The sequence below is a fragment of the Bactrocera neohumeralis genome, unplaced genomic scaffold (assembly GCF_024586455.1).
Source record: "Bactrocera neohumeralis isolate Rockhampton unplaced genomic scaffold, APGP_CSIRO_Bneo_wtdbg2-racon-allhic-juicebox.fasta_v2 cluster09, whole genome shotgun sequence".
Taxonomy (NCBI): domain Eukaryota; kingdom Metazoa; phylum Arthropoda; class Insecta; order Diptera; family Tephritidae; genus Bactrocera; species Bactrocera neohumeralis.
The window spans coordinates 10,732,789-10,757,069 of NW_026089622.1; the positions used below are offsets into that span (position 1 = coordinate 10,732,789).

Here is a 24,281-nt window from a genome sequence, read left to right on the forward strand (position 1 = left end):
AGGCCAACCCAACCCAAGCCTGGGGTCCCGATGGAGGTAGACCCTTCAATACATTCACAAAAAATAAATTATATGAACCGACCGGTAAATATACCTTTAGTAAGGCCATCCAACAGTTCTTCAAATATTCCTAGGAAACACCCAAAATTATTTAATATTCAAACAGAGGACCAAGAATTTACTGAAGGTGGAGAGTGCGAAGAAATAAATTTTATGACAGACGCCTCTCTAGTTTACCCCATCTAGAACTCACCTTAAAAAATGGGGGTACCTTAAAGTTCCTTATAGATACAGGAGCTAATAAAAATTTTGTGTGTGAAAAACTTTCAAGGAATTCCAGTAAACTTAGATGTCCTTTTGAAGTTCAATCAGCCGCGGGTCCAGTAAAAATAACCCATAAACTGTGTGGATCATTTTTTAAAAGTATAGGTATAACAAATAAGATTGATTTCTTTATATTACCTAATTTAAAGTCCTTTGATGGCATCATAGGTGATGATACCCTCAAAGAATTGGGAGCGATTATAAACAGAAAAAATGACACGCTAACCCTCGGGGATGTGGTACTGCCACTAAAACAAAAAGTATCAAAACAAATAAATAATATTCAAGAAACGACCCATGAACAGGAGGTTAGGGAAATAATAAATAAGTACTCGGAACTTTTCGGACCAGTCTCTGACAGTGGGACAATCAATACAACCGTGTTAGCAGAAATAAGAACAACAAGTGAAGAGCCGATCTATACAAAATCATACCCTTACCCAACCAACCTCCGGAGTGAGGTAGAAAGACAGATAGCAGAACTTCTGGACAATGGTGTAATAAGGCCTTCAAAGAGCCCATATAACTCACCATTGTGGATTGTACCAAAAAAATCAGGACCGACAGGGGAAAAGAAGTACAGAGTTGTCGTCGATTTTAAACGACTAAATGCAGTAACGACACCTGACTCCTACCCAATACCTGATATAAACAACACTCTTGCTAGCTTAGGCGAGTGAAGTTATTTTACCACACTCGACCTTACATCCGGATTCCACCAAATCAGGATGAAGGAAAAGGACATAGAAAAGACAGCCTTTTCAACAACCAATGGTAAATACGAATTTACTAGGTTGCCGTTCGGCTTAAAAAATGCCCCTTCCATTTTTCAGAGAATGATCAATGACGTTCTCAAACCTCTTATAGGGAAGTCCTGCTACGTCTATATTGATGATATTATAATAACAGGGAAAACTAAAGAAGAACATCTAAACAATATTAAAGATGTATTCGCGCTCTTGTGTAAAGCAAATCTAAAGGTCAATCTAGAAAAATCCAAATTTTTCAAGACGAAAGTGGAATTTTTAGGGCATATCGTTACAGGAGAAGGTATTTTGCCAGATCCTGAAAAGATATCCGCTATTAAAAAGATTCCTGCACCTGAAAACCTTAAGGAATTAAAAGGTTTCCTAGGTTTAGCGTCATATTACAGGAGATTTATAAAAGACTTTGCGAAAATTGTCAAGCCACTTACAAATTTAACTAGAGGCGAAAATGCGCAAGTGAAAGCAAGTGAATCTAAAAGAATACAAATTTCGCTAACAGAGGAATGGTTAAAATCATTTCATGATATAAAATATCTGCTTACGTCTTCCGAAATCCTGGTATTCCCAGACTTCAATAAACCATTTATTTTGACGACAGATGCTTCCAATACAGCAATTGGGGCAGTCCTTTCACAAGGGGAAATCGGTAAAGATAGACCCATAACTTACATATCTAGATCACTCAATAAAACCGAGGAGAATTACTCCACAATTGAAAAAGAAATGCTCGCCATAGTATGGTTCCTCGACAAGTTAAGGACCTACTTACATGGAGCTAAGGAAATAAAAATCCTTACCGACCACCAGCCGCTGACGTTTGCACTAAGTAACAGTAACAACAACGCCAAGCTCAAAAGGTGGAAAGCAAGGATAGAAGAGTATAATAATAAACTCATTTATAAAGCGGGAAAAACTAACGTAGTCGCTGATGCGTTATCACGGTTACCAATAGAAATAAATGCGCTCACATCCACAGATGAAAATTCACAACATAGCGCAGAAGAGGATAGCTCAAAACTCATTCCTCACTGTGAAGCGCCATTAAATGTTTTCAAAAATCAAATTGTATTCTTAGAAGGAAAGGAGGAGATAATTCACGAAGAACCTCATCCAAGGTACCACAGGCACCGCATTACATGTGAAGCTTACAATAAGGAAAAACTAATTGAAATCTTAAAAAGCGTTCTCAACTCAAATATAATCAATGGTATTAAAATCCACGAAAAATATATTTCATTATTACAGCAGGTATACCAAGAATATTTCTCACAATTTCGTATCAGGATAACACAGAAAGTGGTTACTGATATCCCTGATGAGGAAGTTAAATTTAAAATAATAGAACAGGAACACAAAAGAGGCCATCGAAACGGTAAGGAAAATAAAGACCAGATATTGGAAAGATATTACTTCCCGCAGATGACTAAACTTATTAAAAAATATACTAAGTCATGTGAAATTTGTGGATGAAAGAAATACGACCGACATCCACAAAAACCCAAGTTACAAGCAACTCCCATACCTTCATACCCAACAGAAATACTGCATATAGACATTATAGAAATATCCGGTGAAAAGTTTATTACGTGCGTTGACAAATTCTCTAAATTTGCGAAATTTTTTAGAATCAAGAATAAATCAGTATTGCATATCAGGGATAAGCTGATAAGGCTTCTTCACTATTTTACTGTACCAAAGACATTAGTCATGGATAACGAGGGCAGCTTTATAAGCCCAATAACATTGAATTATTTAGAAGGATTAGGAATAGAGATCTATTTAGCACCACCCCAAAAGAGTGAGGTTAATGGTGCAATAGAACGTGTGCATTCCACTATTGTTGAAATAACCAGATGCCTCCAAGTGGAATACTCTGAATGCTCTATTAAAGAAATCATCAACATTGCAGTTGACAGATACAATAACACTATACACTCAGTTACGAAAAAAAGCCAGCCGACATTTTCTTTGGAAGAACGCAGATAATTAATTTCCAAGATCTAACAAACTTTAAAGAAATAGTTAATTCTGACCTCCGAAATGAAATAGCCAGAAACCAAAAAAATATGTTAAGTTATCATAACAAAAAGAGATCAAAAATAAAGAATTACGAACCAGGTGATACTGTATTTAAAAAGAACAAACAGATTAAGGGTAAAACTAAACCTATTTTTATAAAAGAAACTGTCGCTAAAGACAATACCGTAACAATAACTACTAAAAATAATAGAAACATTCATAAATCGCATTTAAGAAACTAACAGGCATTTATCTTTTAGACTCTTACCGTACTGGACGACTGCGACGGTAGACACTTACGAATATAACAGCCCGCTCGTAACGATCAAACAAGTTCCTACCAGGTCTTACCCGCAATATTTCAGAATAACCTACCAGAAAATGAAATTAAATTAGATCCAAACTATTTACATCAACTTCATTTAAATAATGTAAATAAGCTAGAACTCATAACAGCAAAAAACATTCTTTCAGTTAGCTCAAGCTTCGTAGCAATTCTTGTTGCAATAACACTATCATTAGCTTTGTATATCATACTAAAACCAAAAAATAGGAATTCGTTTTTTATTCCACCAATAGTAGATTATCCACAGATTTCAGTAGCAAATGAAATTTTATCAGCGAGACGCTGATGCTTAAGAAAGGGGAGTTAGCACATATACAAAATATACAGACAATTTTGTAAGTAAAATCTAATTCAGCAATATTTTGCATTGCTCAAGTAAAATTAAATCAAATAAAATTAAAGTTAGCACATATACAAAATATACAGACAATTTTGTAAGTAAAATCTAATTCAGCAATATTTTGCATTGCTCAAGTAAAATTAAATCAAATAAAATTAATTTCCAAAAATTGCAATAACAAAAACACATTTCGTCGGCACTATAACAAGCGGAAACCGAAGCGGAAACCGTGCCGCCGCAATGTGAGCCGTTTCACAACCAAACTGAGGTTCGCACTGGTTTTAGCTTACGTTATGATTATTTGATGTATAGAAATAAGTTCTAGCAAGTAAGAACTCGTACATATGTAAGTTTTTAGTAAGTAAGCAAAATTTGATTATAAAAACTAAGCAAATTTTTTGAATAAAGAGAGTTCAATTTTTGCCAGCAGCAAAGGTGCGTGTTGATATTATTGGTGGGCAGCATTTACTTATATGGTTTATATGAAGTTTGGTTGAAATCCGATAACGCATGTGTGTGCGGTGCTTATGTGAAGTGAGTGTGTTTTTGTTGCAGGCATTTTTTGTACCGCACACAGCATTCATTAGTACTGAATACATTTTGTTCGTTTGTGTATTGGAGTGCATTGCACGGAGTGATGCAAATAGCAATTTGTTATCATTTTTCTTTTCTCTTTGGACGTCATTAGTGATTGATCTTATCATAATCGATTTTTGAAAATATTAATTTCTTCGCATTTTTTGGTGAGTATTTTGATAAAAAGAAATTAATTTTCGTTCTAATCATCGTTTTAATTTGAATATTTTGTTAAAAAAAAATTAAAAAAAAACAATGATTAATGAGATAAAAATCGATTGTTTTGCCAAACAAGTGTTCTGATAGTTAGAAGTGCATCATATGATTTTGTGACATAATCTCAAATTCGATATTTTGTGAAAAAAATTAAAAAATTGAGTGATTTGTTTTTGTTTTATATATAGTGAGCTAAAAATTACTTGGATTTTTTGGCCAAAAATGGATTGGATTTTGTGAAAAAAATTAAAAAATTGAGTGATTTTTTTTTTGTTTTATATTAGTGAGCTAAAAATTACTTGGATTTTTTGGCCAATTTTTAATTGAATTTTGTCACATTTCCAGCAGATTTTCGTGTCTTTTCGTCACTTTTTGGTGCTTTTCGAGTGCAGACGATCTCGAACGTTTCATTTGCGCTTCCGAACGGTAAGACAAAAATTATTTCGATTTTTTGGCCAATTTTTAATTGAATTTTGACACATTTTCAGCATATTTTTAACAATTTTCGTATCTTTTCGTGACTTTTTGGTGCTTTTCGAGTCCAGAATTTACTGGATTTCACCAATTTATTACTGAAGTTCTTTATTATCTTTAGTTTAGTTTCTTCTAAAAATGCCACGAAGAGCAAGAGCTTCATGAATATAATGATTTGATTATTACTTTTCGGACAGCACTTGATCAGATGCCGTCTGATGATCATAAAATCGTGATTCGTGCTGATAGAAGACCAATCGGAGAACACGAACGAAGATTTAATGCACCTATAAATAATGAAGTTGCTGTGGTGATTGTCGGCGATGAGTTTCAATCATGTGACATTGTATTGCGTAGAAGAAATAATCAATTACAACGTATTTGTGAAACACATCGCTCTTACGATGCCCTACAGTACAAAATTTTGTTTTGTCGGGGTGAAGATGGATACTCTATTAATTTAAAAATGGTAGATCCCGCAAACCAACGTGAGTGTTTGTTGTGTTTAATATACTCTTCCAATTTTGTTTAACAAGAATTAGTATGAACTGATTTAAATTTCCATTTGTTTTTTTTTCTCTTCAGAACGTGAAGTCAATAAAAATGTCAGCGCTATGAACTATTATGCACATAGGATTATGATACGACAAAATCAGGAAAATCATATTTTGAAATGTCGAAGACTCTTTCATCAATATGTCGTAGACATGTATGCAAAGATAGCAACAGAGCGTTTGAACTTTATTCGATTCAATCAACGGAAGTTGCGATCAGAAGGGTATATACATCTACATAATGATGGAAATGTTGACAATGTTGGACAAGTTGTTATTTTACCAGCAAGCACAGGCAGTCGAAGGCATATGCATGAATATGCACAAGATGCCATTTGCTCTGTTCGTTTGTATGGTCGACCAGATTTGTTTATTACATTTACATGTAATCCACAATGGGCCGAAATCAAGCAATATTTATATGAAGGGCAATCTTCTACAGACCATCACGACATAACTGCACGAGTATTTAGACAGAAGCTGAAGTCATTGATGGATTTTATTATTAAACATCAGGTTTTCGGCGAAGTTCGATGTTGGATGTATTCGGTGGAATGGAAAAAGAGAGGATTACCACATGCCCATATTTTGGTATGGTTAGTCAACAAAATAATAAGCGATCAAATAGATGACATCATCTCAGCAGAAATTCCTGATCAGGAAATCGATCCAGGTTTATTTGATGTTGTTACAAAAAATATGATTCATGGACCATGTGGTGTTCTAAATATTAATTCGCCATGTATGAAAGATGGGAAATGCAGGAAGCGGTATCCCATAGATTTGATTTCCGAGACAATTAATGGAAATGATGGTTACCCATTGTATCGCCGACGCTCAACAGATGATAATGGCAAATCAATCAATCTACGAGTCAATAAACAAGATATTACGGTTGATAATAAGTGGGTTGTCCCCTATTCGCCAATACTATCAAAAGCATTCAAAGCTCATACCAATGAAGAATATTGCAATTCTGTTAAATCGATTAAATGTATCAGCAAGTATGTAAATAAAGGCAGCGACATGGCTGTGTTTGGTCTTGCAGAGAACCGAAATGATGAAATAACACAATACAAGACTTGCGTAGTAATGATCAACAGATATTTGGTGGCGCTTTAATTCTGTTGGCTGGTGATTTTCGTCAGACGTTGCTTGCGATTCCCCACTCAACACCAACAGATGAATTAAAAGCATGTTTAAAGTCTGCTTATTTATGGAGACATGTACAAATACTCAATTTAACTAAAAATGTGCGTGTACAAATTCAAAACGATCCATCGGCCGACACATTTTCAAGGCAACTGTTGGCAATAGGCAATGGTCAACTGGCTGTTGATCGTGAAGCTGGCTTAATCACTTTACCAGATAACTTTTGTAATATTGCACCGATAAAAGAAGAATTGGTGTCAAGTGTTTTTCCAAATATTGCAGAAAATTATAGCAATCATAATTGGTTAGCTGAAAGAGCTATACTGGCCGCTAAAAATAAAGGCGTTGGTCAAATGAAAGCAGACATTTTAACCCATGTTCCTGGCGAGGTTGTAACATATCAATCAGTTGACACGGTTACGAATCAAGACGACGATGTTAATTATCCGACAGAATTTTTGAATTCATTGGATTTACCCGGATTTCCACCTCATCGTTTACAATTGAAAGTGGGTGCTCCCATTATTATGCTTCGAAATATAAATCAACCACGATTATGCAAAGGAACAAATTGTTCATGACCTTTTTAGCTGCGGTTAATCGACTCTGCACTCAAACCCGTCGTAGAATTTAGTAGTTTAATCAAATCATTTACAAAGAACAGGAAGATTCTTTCATATACAATTCAATTGCACACATCAATTTATACTTTCAAGATTTACACGAATGTAATTTAGAATGAAGAAGAATATAATCAAATTTAAGTACCTATTATAAGAATCAGATGAAACATTAAACTTTTCAATAGTTTTTTTAAGGCAATCTACAATTTTATTTTCGCCCGGGTCCAGAAAAAGCACTTCCCTACTTATTTAGCATCTAATATATTATATAGACATTTAATATACTATCAAAGTCATTTTCTTAAGAAACTTCCTATGTATTTGATAGAAAGTCTTTAAGAGACCAAAAACTCGATGCGACTGCAGCTTGCTCTCAGCTCCAACGCAACTCGAAATGAAAACGGACATTAAAAATGCAGTGGTACCTCGTGGCACGAGGTTTTGCGAAATATCAATAAATGCTACTGTAGCCGCCACGAAAAACATTGGTTGACCAGCCATCTCAATTAATCTCATAATTTTTAACGTCGGTAAAGGTAAAATACCAACGATAAAATTTGGTTGTACATGCTCTTGTTTGTCGTATGATTTTGACAGTCAAATGATTTGACAGAAAAATACACATGAAAACTCATTCAGTTTTCTTGACAGTTCACAGCGGTACCCCCTTGAAGCTTTAAAGCTTTAATTTGATAATTTCAAAAAAAAAAATTGTTGGGTTTTGACCAGTTTTTCAGGAAAACCGGCTACAGTGAATTGTAACGATTGGTTCAATAAATTTATTTAAATCGACACAGTCCTATTACTCTCCGGTCAAATCCTGTATTGTTTACTTCTAGATTAGACAAAAATATGTATGTTTACATTTATATGTAGAAAATAAGATATTTGAACAAGGGAAAAAAATTGAATTAGTGAACTGTAGATGTATGATAAGTTTTTTTAACCTTAGCTCTTACAGATTTAATTATAATTATTTCCTTTTGCATGTAATACACTCGTAGATGTTTCTTCTTCTCGACTTTTCCCGGTGTTCGCTGCGGTCGTTGATTAGCGTCTACTAACAGCATGTCGACAACGTTTTTTGCTGTGGTACCACCAAAACCAGGTCCATCCGAGTCATGTTTTGTCACCGTCAGAGACATTTATTTCGACATCGTCCTTTGTCTATTCGTCACGGGGATCAAAGTCTAGTGTCTAGTGTATAACGTAAGTAGCCGGTCGTCGTTCTGTATTCTTGCCGTTTGAAAGTTTTTCTCAATTTACGCTAAGTATCTTCTGATATCTCTAAAGCAATTGGCATAAATTAGAACAATGGAAGAGATCGGACATATCTTGAAAAATTTCAGAGAAACTTTGTATAACTTTCAATTTCCTACAAAAATAATTCGGTGCCGCATCAATGTATCAATTGGTTTCGCAAAGAAAAAATTAATTGCAAAAAGTACTAAAAATCCATGTTATTTAAATGGGAAATAAATCGTCGTTGCGGCACGGGTTATTATCAATATTAAGAGCTCATATGGGTTTCATAATTTTTTTAGGGCATTTACTAAAAATTTTTTTAGGGCACTGCAGACTCAAAAATAAATTAGGGAAATAACGGACACCCTAGTATGCATATATGCAACGTAATATTTATAGTCATTTTGGATATCAATATAGAACATATGCGCGAGTTAATTGTTACCAGAAGTAAAAATTAGTCAAAAGAATATACTTTTGAGCTGACCGAATTGTGTACTCTTTATTAATATGTACTCTTAAGACTGACTTATTACATGGTTCTTACTTCTATTTATACTAACTAGTATGTTTACTTATTACTAGTTGATGGTTTATTTAGATACAGATTTGTTTAGGTTTGTTTACATACAAGGTCTGTCGCAAAAGAAACAGGACTGTTAAAAAAAAAAAAAAATTAAGTAGTAGTAGTTTCCTTGTGCTTCGAGACAGCGTTTAGCCCGGTCAATTTGCATTTCAAATGAGTGTTTAAGGTCATTTTTCGGAATGCTTTTGAGAGTATCGGTCGTCGCCTTTTGGATAGCTGAATTGTCCTGAAACCAGTGTCCTTTCATGGACAAATGAAGTTTTCCAAATAGGTAAAAATCACAGGGTGCCAGATCAGATGAGTAGGGTGAGTGATTAATGGGCGCCAGGACCCTGCCCCACGGTATTGTTGTCGAGCACGACGAATGCATGACAAAAGACACTTCATAACACCAAGGTAATACACAGCATTAATCGTTTAGCCAGGTGGGACGAACTCTCTGTGTACAATACCCTCGGAATCGTAAAAACAATCAGCATTGTCTTTATTTTTGACTTCTGAAGACGACCGACTTCTGATCATCACAGAGGTCCTCACGACCTTATTGGAATCGCTTAAACCACTCATGCACATTACTACGGGATAGGCACTGATCACCATAAACTTTTTTCATCATTTGAATTGTTTCAGTAAACTTTTTCCCAAGTTTAAAACAAAATTTAATGTTTGCTCTTTGCATTTTACGACCGATGACCAAAAGCTGCTGTCACTTTTTGATCGATAACATCGATGGTGTTATCCAATTGTCTTAAAATTTTTACGAAATGTCAACAAGAAATCAAACTTTTTATTTCATATACCCACCAATAGGTGGCGCAACCAGAAACAGTTATATTTAAAAAGTTCTGTTTCTTTTGCGACAGACCTTGTATATATTGTTTGCTTAGATAAATTTACTTTGTATTAAAATAAGGTTGTTGTGGTAATCAAACTCAATGTTGTTTTGATACTTATTCAATTAGGATTGTTTGTTGTAGTGATATTGCATTTTAATTGTTGTTTTGATGCATTCTGTTTACTGAAACAAATGGTTGTTTTGAAGTTTGTTACTATAATAAGGAATACGTTCCATAACTCGCGCATTGATCCGCTTGTTCATACATTCATATATACTTATACATATGTATATTTGTTTATATTGCCAAACAAATAATGCATAAGCATACAAACATTCATATGCGTACACCTGTGAATATGTCACCAACAAAAAATGTAAACATTGTTCTACGAAAAACAACAATCGTCTCAGATAGCATAATCATCACAAGTCAATAAGGGTCTTCTCTTGCTCTTGCAAAACCCTTGCACGGTGCACGAATTGCTGATTTTTCCACCTAATGCAACGGCACAACAACAAACACACGCAGAAAAATATTTTCAATGGCTGTGAAATATGTCAGACCAAAACCCATGTTTATTTTCGTGCAATGACATGTAAAAATATAATTGCAACCCGGTTTTAGCTGTCATTTCATATCAAGACATATGTATTACGCCGATATATTGTTGAGGATGGTAAGTTTTTAATAGATTTTATAAATTCAACTTAAATTAAAACGATAAGTTACAGTTTTTTTTGTTAAGAATGAATACAGAATGTGCGCCAATTCGCGATAGTCATGCACAATAGTCATTCTCAATAAATTGACCGAATCAGCCGTTCATATATCACTGGATTCTGCAATGGGTGCTCTTTAGGCATTGCATATTTCGGTATAGGATTTTTGCATTTTGCGTCATCGTGCAATCTTGCAAGAGCAAGACAATCCTCCTAACAAGTCTTGAGCTGAAGTCAAATAATTTTGACAGCTGGGTACGCATTGTGAATTAACCTTATTAGAAGAGCAAGAAAAAACAAACAAAGAAAATAAACTTATGTGTGTAATAGGGTGCTTCAAAAAAATTTTTAAATTTTTTTTTTCAACTCTTAACCCCTCAAATGTTAGTGATCGACAAAACAAAAAAATCGTCCCTCTTTCTGAATAAATGATGGTTATTTTTGAGAAACGAAAATTAATTGGTGAAATTTTAGATTGAATGAAAAAACTTTAAATGAATAGGAAACTAAAAAAAAAGTAACCCCTTAGGGTTAAGCTACAGCGCCTGGCTTGAGGGAGGAGTTTGTTTTGTCAATCACTAACATTGATCGGGTAGGAGTTGAAAAAGAATTTAAAAAAATTTTATATTATATTTTTCTTTTATTATATTTTTTATATTATATTTTAATATTACCAACTTTTTTGATATTTTCGTAACTGTCGAAACTTGTTAATTGGGCCAAACAAGTCAAAGAAATCAAGATATGCGGAACTCTAAACATATCTACTTATATTTGATAATGTTACCAAAGTTGTAATTCTGCAGATTCCCTTCTGATAAAATCAAAACAATGTTAACATTGTATTAATTTTCAATTCAAAATGGTTAAAAGCATTTATTAGTTGAGAGCTTACAGGCTTAGTTCACTTCATTAAGTAGAGAAAAAAATGAATTGTTTTAATATACCATAAAATCATAATAAACGATTTAAATACTTCCTCCATAAACTAAAATTCCAATATGTAGTAATTTTTATTCATAATAAATATTGAGTGTTTTCATTTAAATGCCCAAAAATTATCATTTTGTCCGATCTGGCAACAAAGGAAAATGGTTTGAAAAACAGTCATTTTGAGGCGCTCTCACACTGGAAAAAGCTAAGAATCCGTTATCCTTGATATCGGTAATTATTATTTATGCGTTTGCGAAAGTTAGTAGTAAGTTAAAAAAGATTTTGTGTGAGAATTTTATGAAAATGGGACCAAAAAAGAAAAGTTTTGTTTAGAGTTTATTTACAAAACACGATGAAAAAAGTGCAACGTGTAACATACGTTAAAGTATTATATAAAAACACTGATAATACGACAAATTTGATGGGATATTTGCGCAACTTGTATAAGGCGCAATTGATTGCAAACAGTGGCGAATTGACTGACTCTAGCCAAAGAGAGTTAGATTTCGCGCCATCTACATAAAAGAACGCAGCTCAACGCAGTCCTGGTGAGAATGTTTCCAAAAAACCAAATAGCGATGATATCGATGACGTCGTTCCACCGAAACGACAATGCGATCAATACAAATACGATTCTACAGGTAGAAAATAATAAAATAGCAATTGTATTCTGCATATAATTTTCATGACAATCCACCCATGTGTATCGTGGAAGACAAAGGTAATACTATAATGTTACCATTTTGTACTTTATTGTTAATTGTTCTATTTAATAGGTTTTAAATGTCTACATATAGAACTCCCACCGCTTTACAAGTTACCTTCTATAAAAACAAAATTGGCAATTTTATTCTGCATATGATTTGCAAAGACAATCAACCCATGAGTATCGTGGAATACGGAGGTAATACTATATTATATTACTTCCATTTTGAACTCTATTGTTATTGTTCTATTTGATAGGTTTTATATGTCAGACTTTCACTCGATGGTTGGATCAGAAATATGATGGCTTATCCAACATTGTTAAAGAGGAAAGTTCAAAAAAGAGCAATTCACATTAATAACGGTTATATGGTCCGATACTCAACAGCAGAGTTTTCTAGGAATCTCTGTTCATTTTGGTGAGGGTATAAAACTGCAATTTTTACCCAGGTGTATTTAAATTTGTTCAAAGGCATACATCTGAATATACATATAAGAGAGCAAATGTTGAAGACATGCGAAGATTGGGTTAATAATGAAACTAAAATATCAGCAGTTGTGACTGATAATGCTGCCACTGTGAAAAAAGCAGTGATATTAATTAGCTTTTGGAAACAAATAACACATACCATATTTTGCACACACGTTGCATTTAGTGACAAAATCAGCATAATTCCAACAATTATAAAGACTTTTTAAAATAAAGCCCTTGTTAGATAGTTCAAACAAAGTTGTGTGGCAAGTGATGAATTGCGGGCAGAGACCAAGAATTAAAAATAAATGCAAGAAAGATTTATGGAAATGCGTACTTTGATTCATACAATAGTAAATAAACACGTAACTGCTCCAGATATTCCTACCGCATATGATTTAAGTACAGTTGGTGACATTATTTCCGTTATCCGTCCATTAGAAGCTGCTACAATGGAGGTCTCTGGACCTCAAGTAGTACATCATTCCTTTAATTCATTGTCTCAACTGCAAAATACAAGCAATGTACTTTGAGTGTAGTACTTGCCATAGCCACCTTTTTAGATCCTAGTCAATGCAATTGCAGAAGCCGAAGGTTTAAACATGGACTCTTCAGATAGTTCTTATAGTTCTGATGGCAATTTTCTTCATTATATACTATAAATTAGCTTTCAAATACTTAACAACTGTTGCTACATCAGTTCCATCCGAACGTTCATTTTGGAAAGCTAGTCAGACAATGAGCAAGCAAAGAAACAGAATAAAACCTAACAGCTTGAATAAAATTTACAAAGCCTAGAAAAATAATATTGCGTTTTTTAAAAACTAACTAAAATTGATATATCGGGTGATTTTTTTGAGGTTAGGATTTTCATGCATTAGTATTTGACAGATCACGTGGGATTTCAGACATGGTGTCAAAGAGAAAGATGCTCAGTATGCTTTGACATTTCATCATGAATAGACTTACTAACGAGCAACGCTTGCAAATCATTGAATTTTATTACCAAAATCAGTGTTCGGTTCGAAATGTGTTTCGCGCTTTACGTCCGATTTATTTTTGTTCAGCGATGAGGCTCATTTCTGGTTGAATGGCTACGTAAATAAGCAAAATTGCCGCATTTGGGGTGAAGAGCAACCAGAAGCCGTTCAAGAACTGCCCATGCATCCCGAAAAATGCACTGTTTGGTGTGGTTTGTACGCTGGTGGAATCATTGGACCGTATTTTTTCAAAGATGCTGTTGGACGCAACGTTACGGTGAATGGCGATCGCTATCGTTCGATGCTAACAAACTTTTTGTTGCCAAAAATGGAAGAACTGAACTTGGTTGACATGTGGTTTCAACAAGATGGCGCTACATGCCACACAGCTCGCGATTCTATGGCCATTTTGAGGGAAAACTTCGGAGAACAATTCATCTCAAGAAATGGACCCGTAAGTTGGCCACCAAGATCATGCGATTTAACGCCTTTAGACTATTTTTTGTGGGGCTACGTCAAGTCTAAAGTCTACAGAAATAAGCCAGCAACTATTCCAGCTTTGGAAGACAACATTTCCGAAGAAATTCGGGCTATTCCGGCCGAAATGCTCGAAAAAGTTGCCCAAAATTGGACTTTCCGAATGGACCACCTAAGACGCAGCCGCGGTCAACATTTAAATGAAATTATCTTCAAAAAGTAAATGTCATGAACCAATCTAACGTTTCAAATAAAGAACCGATGAGATTTTGCAAATTTTATGCGTTTTTTTTTAAAAAAAGTTATCAAGCTCTTAAAAAATCACCCGATAGTATAAGTTCTGTTTTACTAAAATTTAACTAGAAAACATTTTGTTTTACTTTGTATTAGAGAATTTGGCACAATTCCGATTTCTTTGGCGCCGCGATTTGAAAGTACCGTTGGAAAGAGGAAGTCCTCCTGATTAAAAAATATATAGGGCTATAGGTACCGCAAACGCTTAATTGCGAGACATTTTTCATTTCAAATTAATTAAATTAAACTATAAACTTTTAAAAAAATCCACATTTTACACTTTTAACAGTCTTTTTACCGAAGAAATCTTTATTTTAAAAATTACATTTTACACTCGTAGTGAACATCATGTGTGTGCTAAAAATTACGACGAAATGGAGCGCTGCCATGTGATAATACGAAAATTCGCTGAAAATCCTTTGTTCCCAAAAATTCCTCTATTCATTCATGTGGATATGTTCTTTACTTAATTTAATTAAGAAATAAGTAATATTTTATGGTAATATTATATAATAATATTATAAAATTATATTATATAATAATATTATATATATTGTCACCTAATATAGAAAATAACGTATTATCAAAAATAAATGGAAACCGCTGACAGATATAATAACCAAAATTTAACCATTTTATAACGAAATCTCAAATTTTGTTTCAATATCAGTGCAAGATAACCAAAAAATATAACCACTTTATAACGAAACTCAATATGTTTTTTTTTATTTTAACGCAGAAAGGAGTACGACGCGAAAGTTCTACAGTCACCCCTGGTATTCGCTCGACCAGGGTTATTTTTTTTAAGCGCGGCCGAAGGCCGCCAATGCAGAAAGGAGTACTACGCGAAAGTACTACAGTCACCCCGGGTATTCGCTCGACCAGGGTTAAAAAGCGCGGCCGAAGGCCGCCAACGCCGAAAGAGTACTACGCGAAAGTACTTCAGTCACATACATAAATCACATATTACACATATACATATGTAGAATTATAGTTAATATAAAAAAAAGAATCACGCGAAAAAACAAACAAAGAAAAATTGTTAAAAATCCTACATATTTGCTGTTTAAGATGTTGCAAGGCTTGTTTTCCTCATAATTGTAAACAATCTAACCTTTTCAACGATGAGTGGGCTAAGTGATTTTTAAATTAATAAATTTAGGTAAAATATACCAAAATAATAGTGAAATGTGAACTTATTTTAATGTTTAGAGTGTATATTTAAATATACAGAGTGAAAAACGTGAAAAAATTTAGTAAAACATAGAGAAATACCATGTGTTATTAGTGCAAATTTTTGAACTTTTAATCGTGAATATTTTAAAAAATAAAAGTTATTTTTATATCATTTTTGGATATTTCTTCTCTGGAGAAGCTCCCCTATCCACACATACCCCATTTATATGGAAATTCGGTTTTTTTACCCCTCCGCCGAAGTAATCGGAATCGTGCCGAGAATTTTTATAAACTTAAACTACTGAATACCATACGTTTTAAATTTTTAATAAAAATTAAAAAACAATATTTAGCAAAGGTTTCTTTAAAATATTACAGTGTACATATATGTAATTCGTAAACATACGCAAATAAACAAGTGTAGCTTAATTTGCTGTTTTAACCCCACATCTCGACAGGTTAACTGTCAAATCTATTGCCTATCTATTCTACAAGTATAACATAATCATTTGCGAAATGGCGTCGGGTAGATAGGTTCGAGCTGATATATCACATGTTTTGAGCTCTTGAGCCGTTTAAATTTTTATATGGATGAACAAAATGTTTGTGGAAAATAAAAAAAGTAGAAATATAATTTTTTCAAGGTTTCATATATTCGGTCTATAATAATTGTATCATATTTTGATTTAAGCTTGTATAATTTTATTAAATTTAAGACTAAATTTATACTTTTTCTGCAAATTAATAATATTAAACTAAATATTAGTTCTTTGGAAAAATATATTGAATTATTTAGAAAATGTACTTATTATTTCGTACTTTATATTTTTTATTATTTAACACAACCGTCTCGCGCTACTAAATTTAAAACTACCGAAATGAAACTGCCGTCGGTATATACATATGTATGTAAATTAGCTTTGTTGCCTCCTTGAAATTTTCATAGAAAGGAAAACTTATCTGTCACACTGCTAAAGTGACAGTACATTACATGCAATTAGTATGTCATATATTGCAATGCGTACAGTAATACAGTTAGTACACAATAAATTTTTGCCTGTCGATAGCTTAATAAAGAAAGAGAAATTTTGGCGAAAAAGATTGCCTTATTATCATATGGCAGCGTTCCATTTCCTCATAATTGTTAGCACTTAAATGATGTCCATTACGAGTGTAAAAAGTAATTTTTAAAATATAGATTTCTTACTTAATATAAGCAAAAAGTATACATATTTTGGAATTTTTCGTCGAAATATTTTTATCTAGATCGGTATGACTGTCAGTGACATCTGTGCTAAATGTTACAACAAAATAATAATTAGTGTTTAGTATACGCGTGTCTTTCTGATGTTCATAAAGTGCATTCGGGGATTTTTACGTTGAGTAAAATTATGCAAGAAAGAAGTTCCAAAATCACAAACTTTTTTCCAAAAACAGCGAGAAGTTAACGTCTATGAAACAATGTTTTCCGACTATTAGGATGTCAAGAATCGTATCATTACTGGTGTTGAGTCTTTTCGTGAGATTTTCCCCAAATTTTCAACCATTTTCGTGCCGTAACCACCGTAATCATCTGATTCAGCACTATATGACTTTTGGCTATTCAACACACTCAAACGAAATGTCCGGGAAACTTTTTGAATCACTCGAAGACATTAAAGGTGAATTGGGGCCATGGAGAATATCTTTGAGGGGGACGACACGGATTTTGAAGAATAAATTATGTATTTCAAAATTATGAACAAAGTCTTATTATTTTTTGCTCATAGCAGTTTTTTTTTTTTTTTTTTTTTTTTTTTTTTTGCGGGCGAGGGGGTGGCAAATGCCTTCCGCATCATCGGTGCTATCGTCACAGCAGCGGTATGTGCCACTTGCAGGTCACTAAAAACCCCCCTCTAAGGAACCGTCGCCCACCCTGGGACCGCGTTTGCATTACTTCAGGGTGGCGTTCCATTTTTCTCATTGAGAGATTTACATCTGCGCACCTGCGTCCAGGTCCCGCTTTTTGATGCGTAGCACGGTTGCTGCGTATTTCTGGATAATCCCCCAGTTTGTTTCGCTCTCCAACATGACGCTGATTACATTGTCAGCGTTTATTGGCCCGACCAGGCCTTCTACGACGGTGCGTTCCCCTTGCCAGCGCTCACATTCAAAGAATGTGTGTTCAGCGTCGTCCTCTGTCGCGTCGTTGTATGGGCATGACGGCTCTTCGACTTTTCCCATTCTGTAGAGGTACTTTTTGAAGTATCCGTGGCCGGATAACAGCTGAGTTGTGTAAAAGTCTACTTCTCCGAATTTACGACTTGTCCATAAATCTAGGTCTTTTATCAGCCTGGCCGTCCATCTGCCGCGACTTTCATTCTCCCATCTTTGGTGCCATGATGTTATCGTATCTTTCCTTATTTGTTGAATTACGCCCATGTTATTGCCGGGTGATTTCTTTAGCTCCCACAGCTTTTTCCTTTCATATGCCAGTAGGTCGATTGGAGCATTGCCGCTTATAACTAATATTGCGTCGAGTGATACTGTTCTGTAGGCTGATGCAACTCTGAGGGCTGCGGTGCGGTACACTCTGGCCACTGCCTTACGCCGGTTTTCCTTTTTAAGCGCGTCTGCCCAGATTTCGGCTCCGTATAATAGGACGCTGATTGTCGTCGACATTAGGAGCTTTCTCTTTCCTTGGCTGGGGCCTCCTATGTTAGCCATTAATCGGCTCAGTTGGGACGTGATCTTCGCTGCCTTACCTGCGGCGTGCTGGATTTGTGCCCAGAAGGTTAGTCTGGGGTCCAGTCTTACGCCTAGGTAGTTAACTGCCTTTTTTGTCCTAAGAATATCCGCAGTCGTGTGCATGCTTATCTCCAGAGGTATGTGCTTGTTTGTTAGCAGCAGTAGCTCAGTTTTCTCCGTAGCGAGCTGGAGGCTGTGTGTGTCGAGCCATGCTTGCGTCCGTATGACCTGGTTCAGTTTTCTTCTCGCTTCTTCTGTATCCCTCGCTGTGATTACTGCTGCAATGTCGTCCGCATAGCCAATTAGATACGATTCATCTGGCATTTCTAGTTTTAATATTTCGTCATAACTGATGTTCCACAGGTCTGGGCCTAGAATGGATCCTTGTGCTGCCCCTGACGTCACTGCTTTTTGTCGTGATCCCTCTTTAGTTTCGTACAGCAGTTTCCTGTTACTTAGGTAGCTCCGCACCACAGCCCTTAGGTAGTCAGGTATATTGAAGCTATTTTCGAGGGCGTCGATCATATCTACCCACCTAGCGCTGTTGAAGGCGTTTCGTACATCTAGGGTCGCCAGCAACACTACTACGCTTTCTATGACGCATTTTATGGCTCCTATGGTTGATCTGCCGGGTCTAAAGCCGTGTTGTCTAGGCGACAGTCCTCCAGCTTCGCTGATAGCCGCTTCGAGTCTGGGTTTAAGTAGGCTTTCGTACAGCTTTCCCGCTGTGTCAAGCATGCATAATGGCCGGTATGCTGATGGCGAATTGGGGTCTCCTTTTCCCTTACTGATTAGCACCAGCCGTTGCTTTTTCCAGGGTGCAGGGAATATTCCGGCTTCAAGGCAGGCGTTGTACATATTCAGTAGTACTCCTGGGCGTTCTGCAGCGATTATTTTGAGGACTTCTGCTGGGATCCCGTCCGGGCCGGGTGATTTGTTCGCCTTGAGCTTGCCGGTGGCTACTTGCAGCTCTTCAAGGGTGAACTGAGGTATTTCCGCAGTGCTTAGAGTTTGTTCTGGATCACTGGCTCTTGTTTCGTGTGTGGGGAATAGTGCGTTCACGATGTGTTCCATTTTGGCAGCGGTTACGTCAGGTGGCTTTGCCCGAGCGCCGAGTTTTTTCATCACTATTTTGTACCCTAGCCCCCAGGGGTTTCTGTTTATACCCTCCCGTAGTTCCTCCTATTTTTTCTTTTTACTGTCGTCGATGGCGTGCTTCAGCTCCTTTTTTGCTGCTTTGTATTGCTCGGCTTTTTGGGGTGCGGCTCCTCTGCGCCTGGATCTCGTGTAAGATCTGCGAAGGCGGAGGCACGTGCGTCTGAGTTCGGCGATGTTTTCAGTCCACCAGTAAACTGCTGCTTTACGTTTGCTGTGGGTAGTCTTGCAAGAAGAGATTATCAATGCGGCTAGTCTTACGTGCATGGTGCAGTCTGTCGCTTTTATATATTTTGTTTCGTGACTCAGCTGCATCCTCTCCGAAGTAACCAACAGGAAGTGGTGTATTCTGCATTATTTGCTTTGAGTGAACTATAACTTTATGTACTGTGGGAGTCATTGGCAACCAGGGGTATTTGCTTTGATATAATTGACCAGTTTGAAAGCAATACTCTTCAAATTTATCCAAATTTAGGGAAAATTGAAAAGATAAACATATTAATATTATTCTCATTCGAAATATTAATTCAGTGTCTACTCCTAAAATTTTCGAAAATTTATCATATTCCGTAAATGCTCTTCGCGATGTGTTGCCGTCATTTGTGGAACCACAACCACCTGCTTTCGGAACATCAACATGAAGACTTAGTTCTTTCCACAACTCATTACGGATATACTCTTTTCTTATCTTAATTGCATCTTTATCTTCCTCCGATCTAATTTGCCATTTCTTTACATCCATCTTGTATCCTAAATGTAGTACGAACTCAAAAAATCTAATCCAGGAGTGCAGTGGACTAATTCCGTACTTTAGATTTCCATCGATAGGATGGAATTTTACGCTGTTATAATCTGTGACTTTAAAAAAGTCAGTTTGGGTTCCATGGCATATTGAACATTTTTGATTTGATTTTTTATCGGTTAAAACATTCAAAACTTTTCCATCTATAACAGTTAAAAAAACTCTGAACGTTATTTCGATTACCTTACTAGCTTCGATTTCAACAGGTAAGTTTAAGAAAGCTTCTCTTGTTATCACTTCCTTAGTTTCAATCGTGTATTCTAATTTTGGACTGCGAAAAACAATTATTCCAAATCGGGGCTCCCGCGCTACTCAAGAGTCTCAAGGGAATCACTGTTGTGGCCAAAAGACATGAATCAGCATTTCGTGATGTACTTTGATCAAGGAAAGATTGCTTATATTGATATTGACCAGAGCTGTGTCAAAACCGGAGCTAAATATCATTTCCGTTGATATGAAGTTACACGTAATTGTCGCAAATACTTCCTTTTACATCTCTATAATTCTTTTAGCCGTATGGTTTAAAAGCATTTGTAAAGGAACCTTTGCACATTTGTCATCTACAAGTACACCATCGGGTCTGCACTTACTTTTTATTGCTAATATATTATCATAGGGTGGATAAATATTAGCGTAACGTTCCTTGCTAGAAGTACGGATGGAACAGTATTGCCTCTTCGAAAAATTGTTTTCGAGAAGAAATGCTAACGCTTCCTCATCAGACATTACAATAGGTGCTTTTACATCATCGACATATAGCTTCCTAATCTTGGATGGTCTTGATGGACTTTCGATGGTTTCTTTTAAAACAACTGCCAAATCTACTTGTCCTTCTTTTCGAGCCGAAATTGATGCTGCTTGAACTAACAGATTTGTTTCGTTGTGTTCTGACATCGAGAGGTTTGCTGCTTGTCTTCTCTTACTTCGTTTAGATTTCTCAGAGTACTTAAGTTGCGGGCGTCCAGTTAGTGATACAATTTTTTCATCTGGGTTTAGTCCTACTGTGCATTGAGTCTCTGTGGAAGTGTTTTCTAAATTTATTTGGCTGTTTATTACAGTTTCTGAACAAAGCCAGCCAGAATATTTAATGTTAAAATCATCTAATCTTCTATGACACTTTTCCCACTTTGCAGACAAATTATTGTTAAGCATGCGTGTTTTTTTTGTTAAATACTTATAGCATTCATCTGAAATGTTATCGGCTCCACATTTTTGTATAAAATAATTTATTAGTGCGTCCTTATTTTTTCCTTTCTTCTGCTTGGTCAACCAAATATCAAAAACTGCTGAATTCTGTAAACAAATGACGACTGAAAAAAAATTTACTCAAAAACCGTAAAAAACCGCAAATCGAGATAAACATTTTCAAAAACTAAACATTTCAAAGTAATTTGGTTTTTAATCTTATGCTTAACACTCCTAAACAAAATTGTTAAGCTTACTCAAACTTAAAAAATAAAATAAATTCCAAAATGTTAAAGACTTTTGGAAAAAGTTATTTTATTTTTTAGAGTATCCAACTTTTGAGTATTATATTTTACAAAATTAATAAACTTACCATCACCTTCGTGTTCCATTTAAACTTTTATTTAACACGCTTTGTTTTCAGCTTTAACAAGCAATTGAAGTAAGCACTATAAAACAGCGAACGCAATTATGTTTACAAATGAAGCAAACAAATTCAACTTCGATGACTCGCCGAATAATGGTGTATTGCATATTACAACAACAAAATTCATTTTTGGTTATTTTGGAGCGTTGACAACTAGATTTCAGAAACAACAACATATTTCGGGACTGCAAATATTTTAGCCAACGAAATGAAATTTCCGACCATAGTGTGGTGGTGTGATAAATTACATAACCTGGAGACCTATGCTAACTCTCGTATCAAACGACCAGCTCATAATTATTTTGATCGAAAACACTCCTAACTTTATTTCTGTGGGCAACCGTACCTTCGTTAACCCATTTTTACGTACGTAGTCGTTTACGAACGTCAATTCCGCAAGGTGATCGCGGAACTCCGCCCCGATTTCCCAGCCGGTATGAAGCGAACGGTAGCAAATGTTTTAGCTAATTAGCATAACATCGAGTTGAAATTCAGTTCAACTGCCAACCTCTTTGCACCCGAAGAAATGCGCGAGCTTTTTTAGTCGACGATTTACACCCTTCGGTAAAGGAAACAAAACGATGTTTTACCCGCCTGCTGCGCAAAATGCCAAAATATTGCGTACTTTTACTTACTTCCACCGATGACTATCGTTCGATAGCTCTTCTAGTTTATGGCCTCAACCAAAATCTACTCTCCTCGTAGCATTGGACTTGTCAAAAGCCTTGAAACAGTCAACCACACAACGCTACTTGAGATCATCGAAAAATCTAGAGTTGACGAGGTGGACTATGAACTACCTGAGCGGTCGACAATCATTCTACTGTTTCAAGGTAAAAACTCTAAAGTAAGAAAAATTAAAAGAGGGGTTCCGCAGCGTGGGTTTTTCTTCCATTTTTCGTTTAACTTCCTCAACCACCAGAGAGAATTTCTATCGCCTTGTACACTGATGTTCGCACGATAATGATGTCGGGCAATGGAATCGATTACATGTGCTCAAAAGTAAATGGCTATCTCTACGACCTTTCTCGTTTCCTGGCTGCACGAAACCTAGCACTCTCCCCCACCAAATTCACAGGCACCATATTCAAAGACTGGACGAAGGAGTATAGACTTTACTATAATATTGTACTCGATTGCGTTAAAACTGTTAATAACCTTAAGATTTTAGGTGTGACACTCGACAAGAAATGTTGTTGGCAACATTAAAGGCAATCGGCCGGTACTTAACTACGTCCCACCAATATGGTGAGACATGTTTAAACACTGTCGTTCGGGCTATAACGGGATGCTTCTTGATATATCCGATAGATTATACACAATGAGGCAAGGAGCATAACGAACACCTCTCCAACAAATTTCTGTTAGGATGTTTCGTAGAAACTACCTCTTGCATCTCCAGCTAACCCTACACATCTGACCCCCCTCTCGGTAGGGTCGACTCCGACGAAACAGCACGTTTCCTGGGCCAACCGTTTGATGACCTCGACCTCGAACTTATCTGAACCGTACCACCCTACTGGAGCTAGATAACAACAACAGCAAAAAATGCCAATTCCCCAGGTTTTTTGTTAAGTTGAGGAAATTGTAATTTAGCAAACAACAACAACATCAACATGAAATACCAATACCACAGTTTTTTAGTTAAGTTGCTTAAACTGCAATTTAGCAAAATATTTAAATGTTAATAGTAATTAAATACATACATATGAATGGTTAATATTTAAATGATATTTGTTAGCATATGCAAATATCATTGCTCATATTTAATAAATAACTTTAATAAACATTATACAACAATTATTTAAGTCTTAAAATATTAAATATTTGTTTCCAAAATAGTTATTTGTAGAAAAAAGTACATTCCTAGAGTCGCATCAACGTTGTCATCCTCATAAAATTTTAAACGAGTCAAAGTCTCAAAAATTCGCTATATCAGCTCGAACCTACCTACCCGACGTTATTTAGAGAATGATTGTTTCAGGAAATCAAATGCATACAGAAGAACATTGCTAACACGTGCAAGCGAATGTATCTAAATTTCTGGTTGAGTGACAATTAGATTATAAATCGAGAATTTGAGATTTAAAAAAGAATATATATTATATTTCAGCATGTTGAAATTATTTTACATACGCAAAATATGAAGCTCTAACCCGTTCAGTCAA

General features: G+C 35.5%; 1 protein-coding gene across 13 annotated transcripts in view; it reads right to left on the reverse strand.

Annotated features, from left to right (window-relative positions):
* LOC126764471 (tubulin polyglutamylase TTLL5) overlaps positions 1–24,281 on the reverse strand; it is a 244,951-nt gene that overhangs the window by 75,343 nt on the left and 145,327 nt on the right. For 3 of the 13 annotated variants that reach the window (XM_050482145.1, XM_050482147.1, XM_050482146.1), the window contains one exon: positions 3,411–3,481. The exons of 9 other annotated variants lie outside the window; for them this stretch is intronic. In XM_050482145.1, coding sequence (XP_050338102.1) covers positions 3,411–3,481 — 71 coding nt within the window. Of the gene's footprint in view, positions 1–3,378; positions 3,482–24,281 lie in introns of all 13 variants that reach the window. One more of the 13 variants, XM_050482150.1, reaches the window with a different exon arrangement.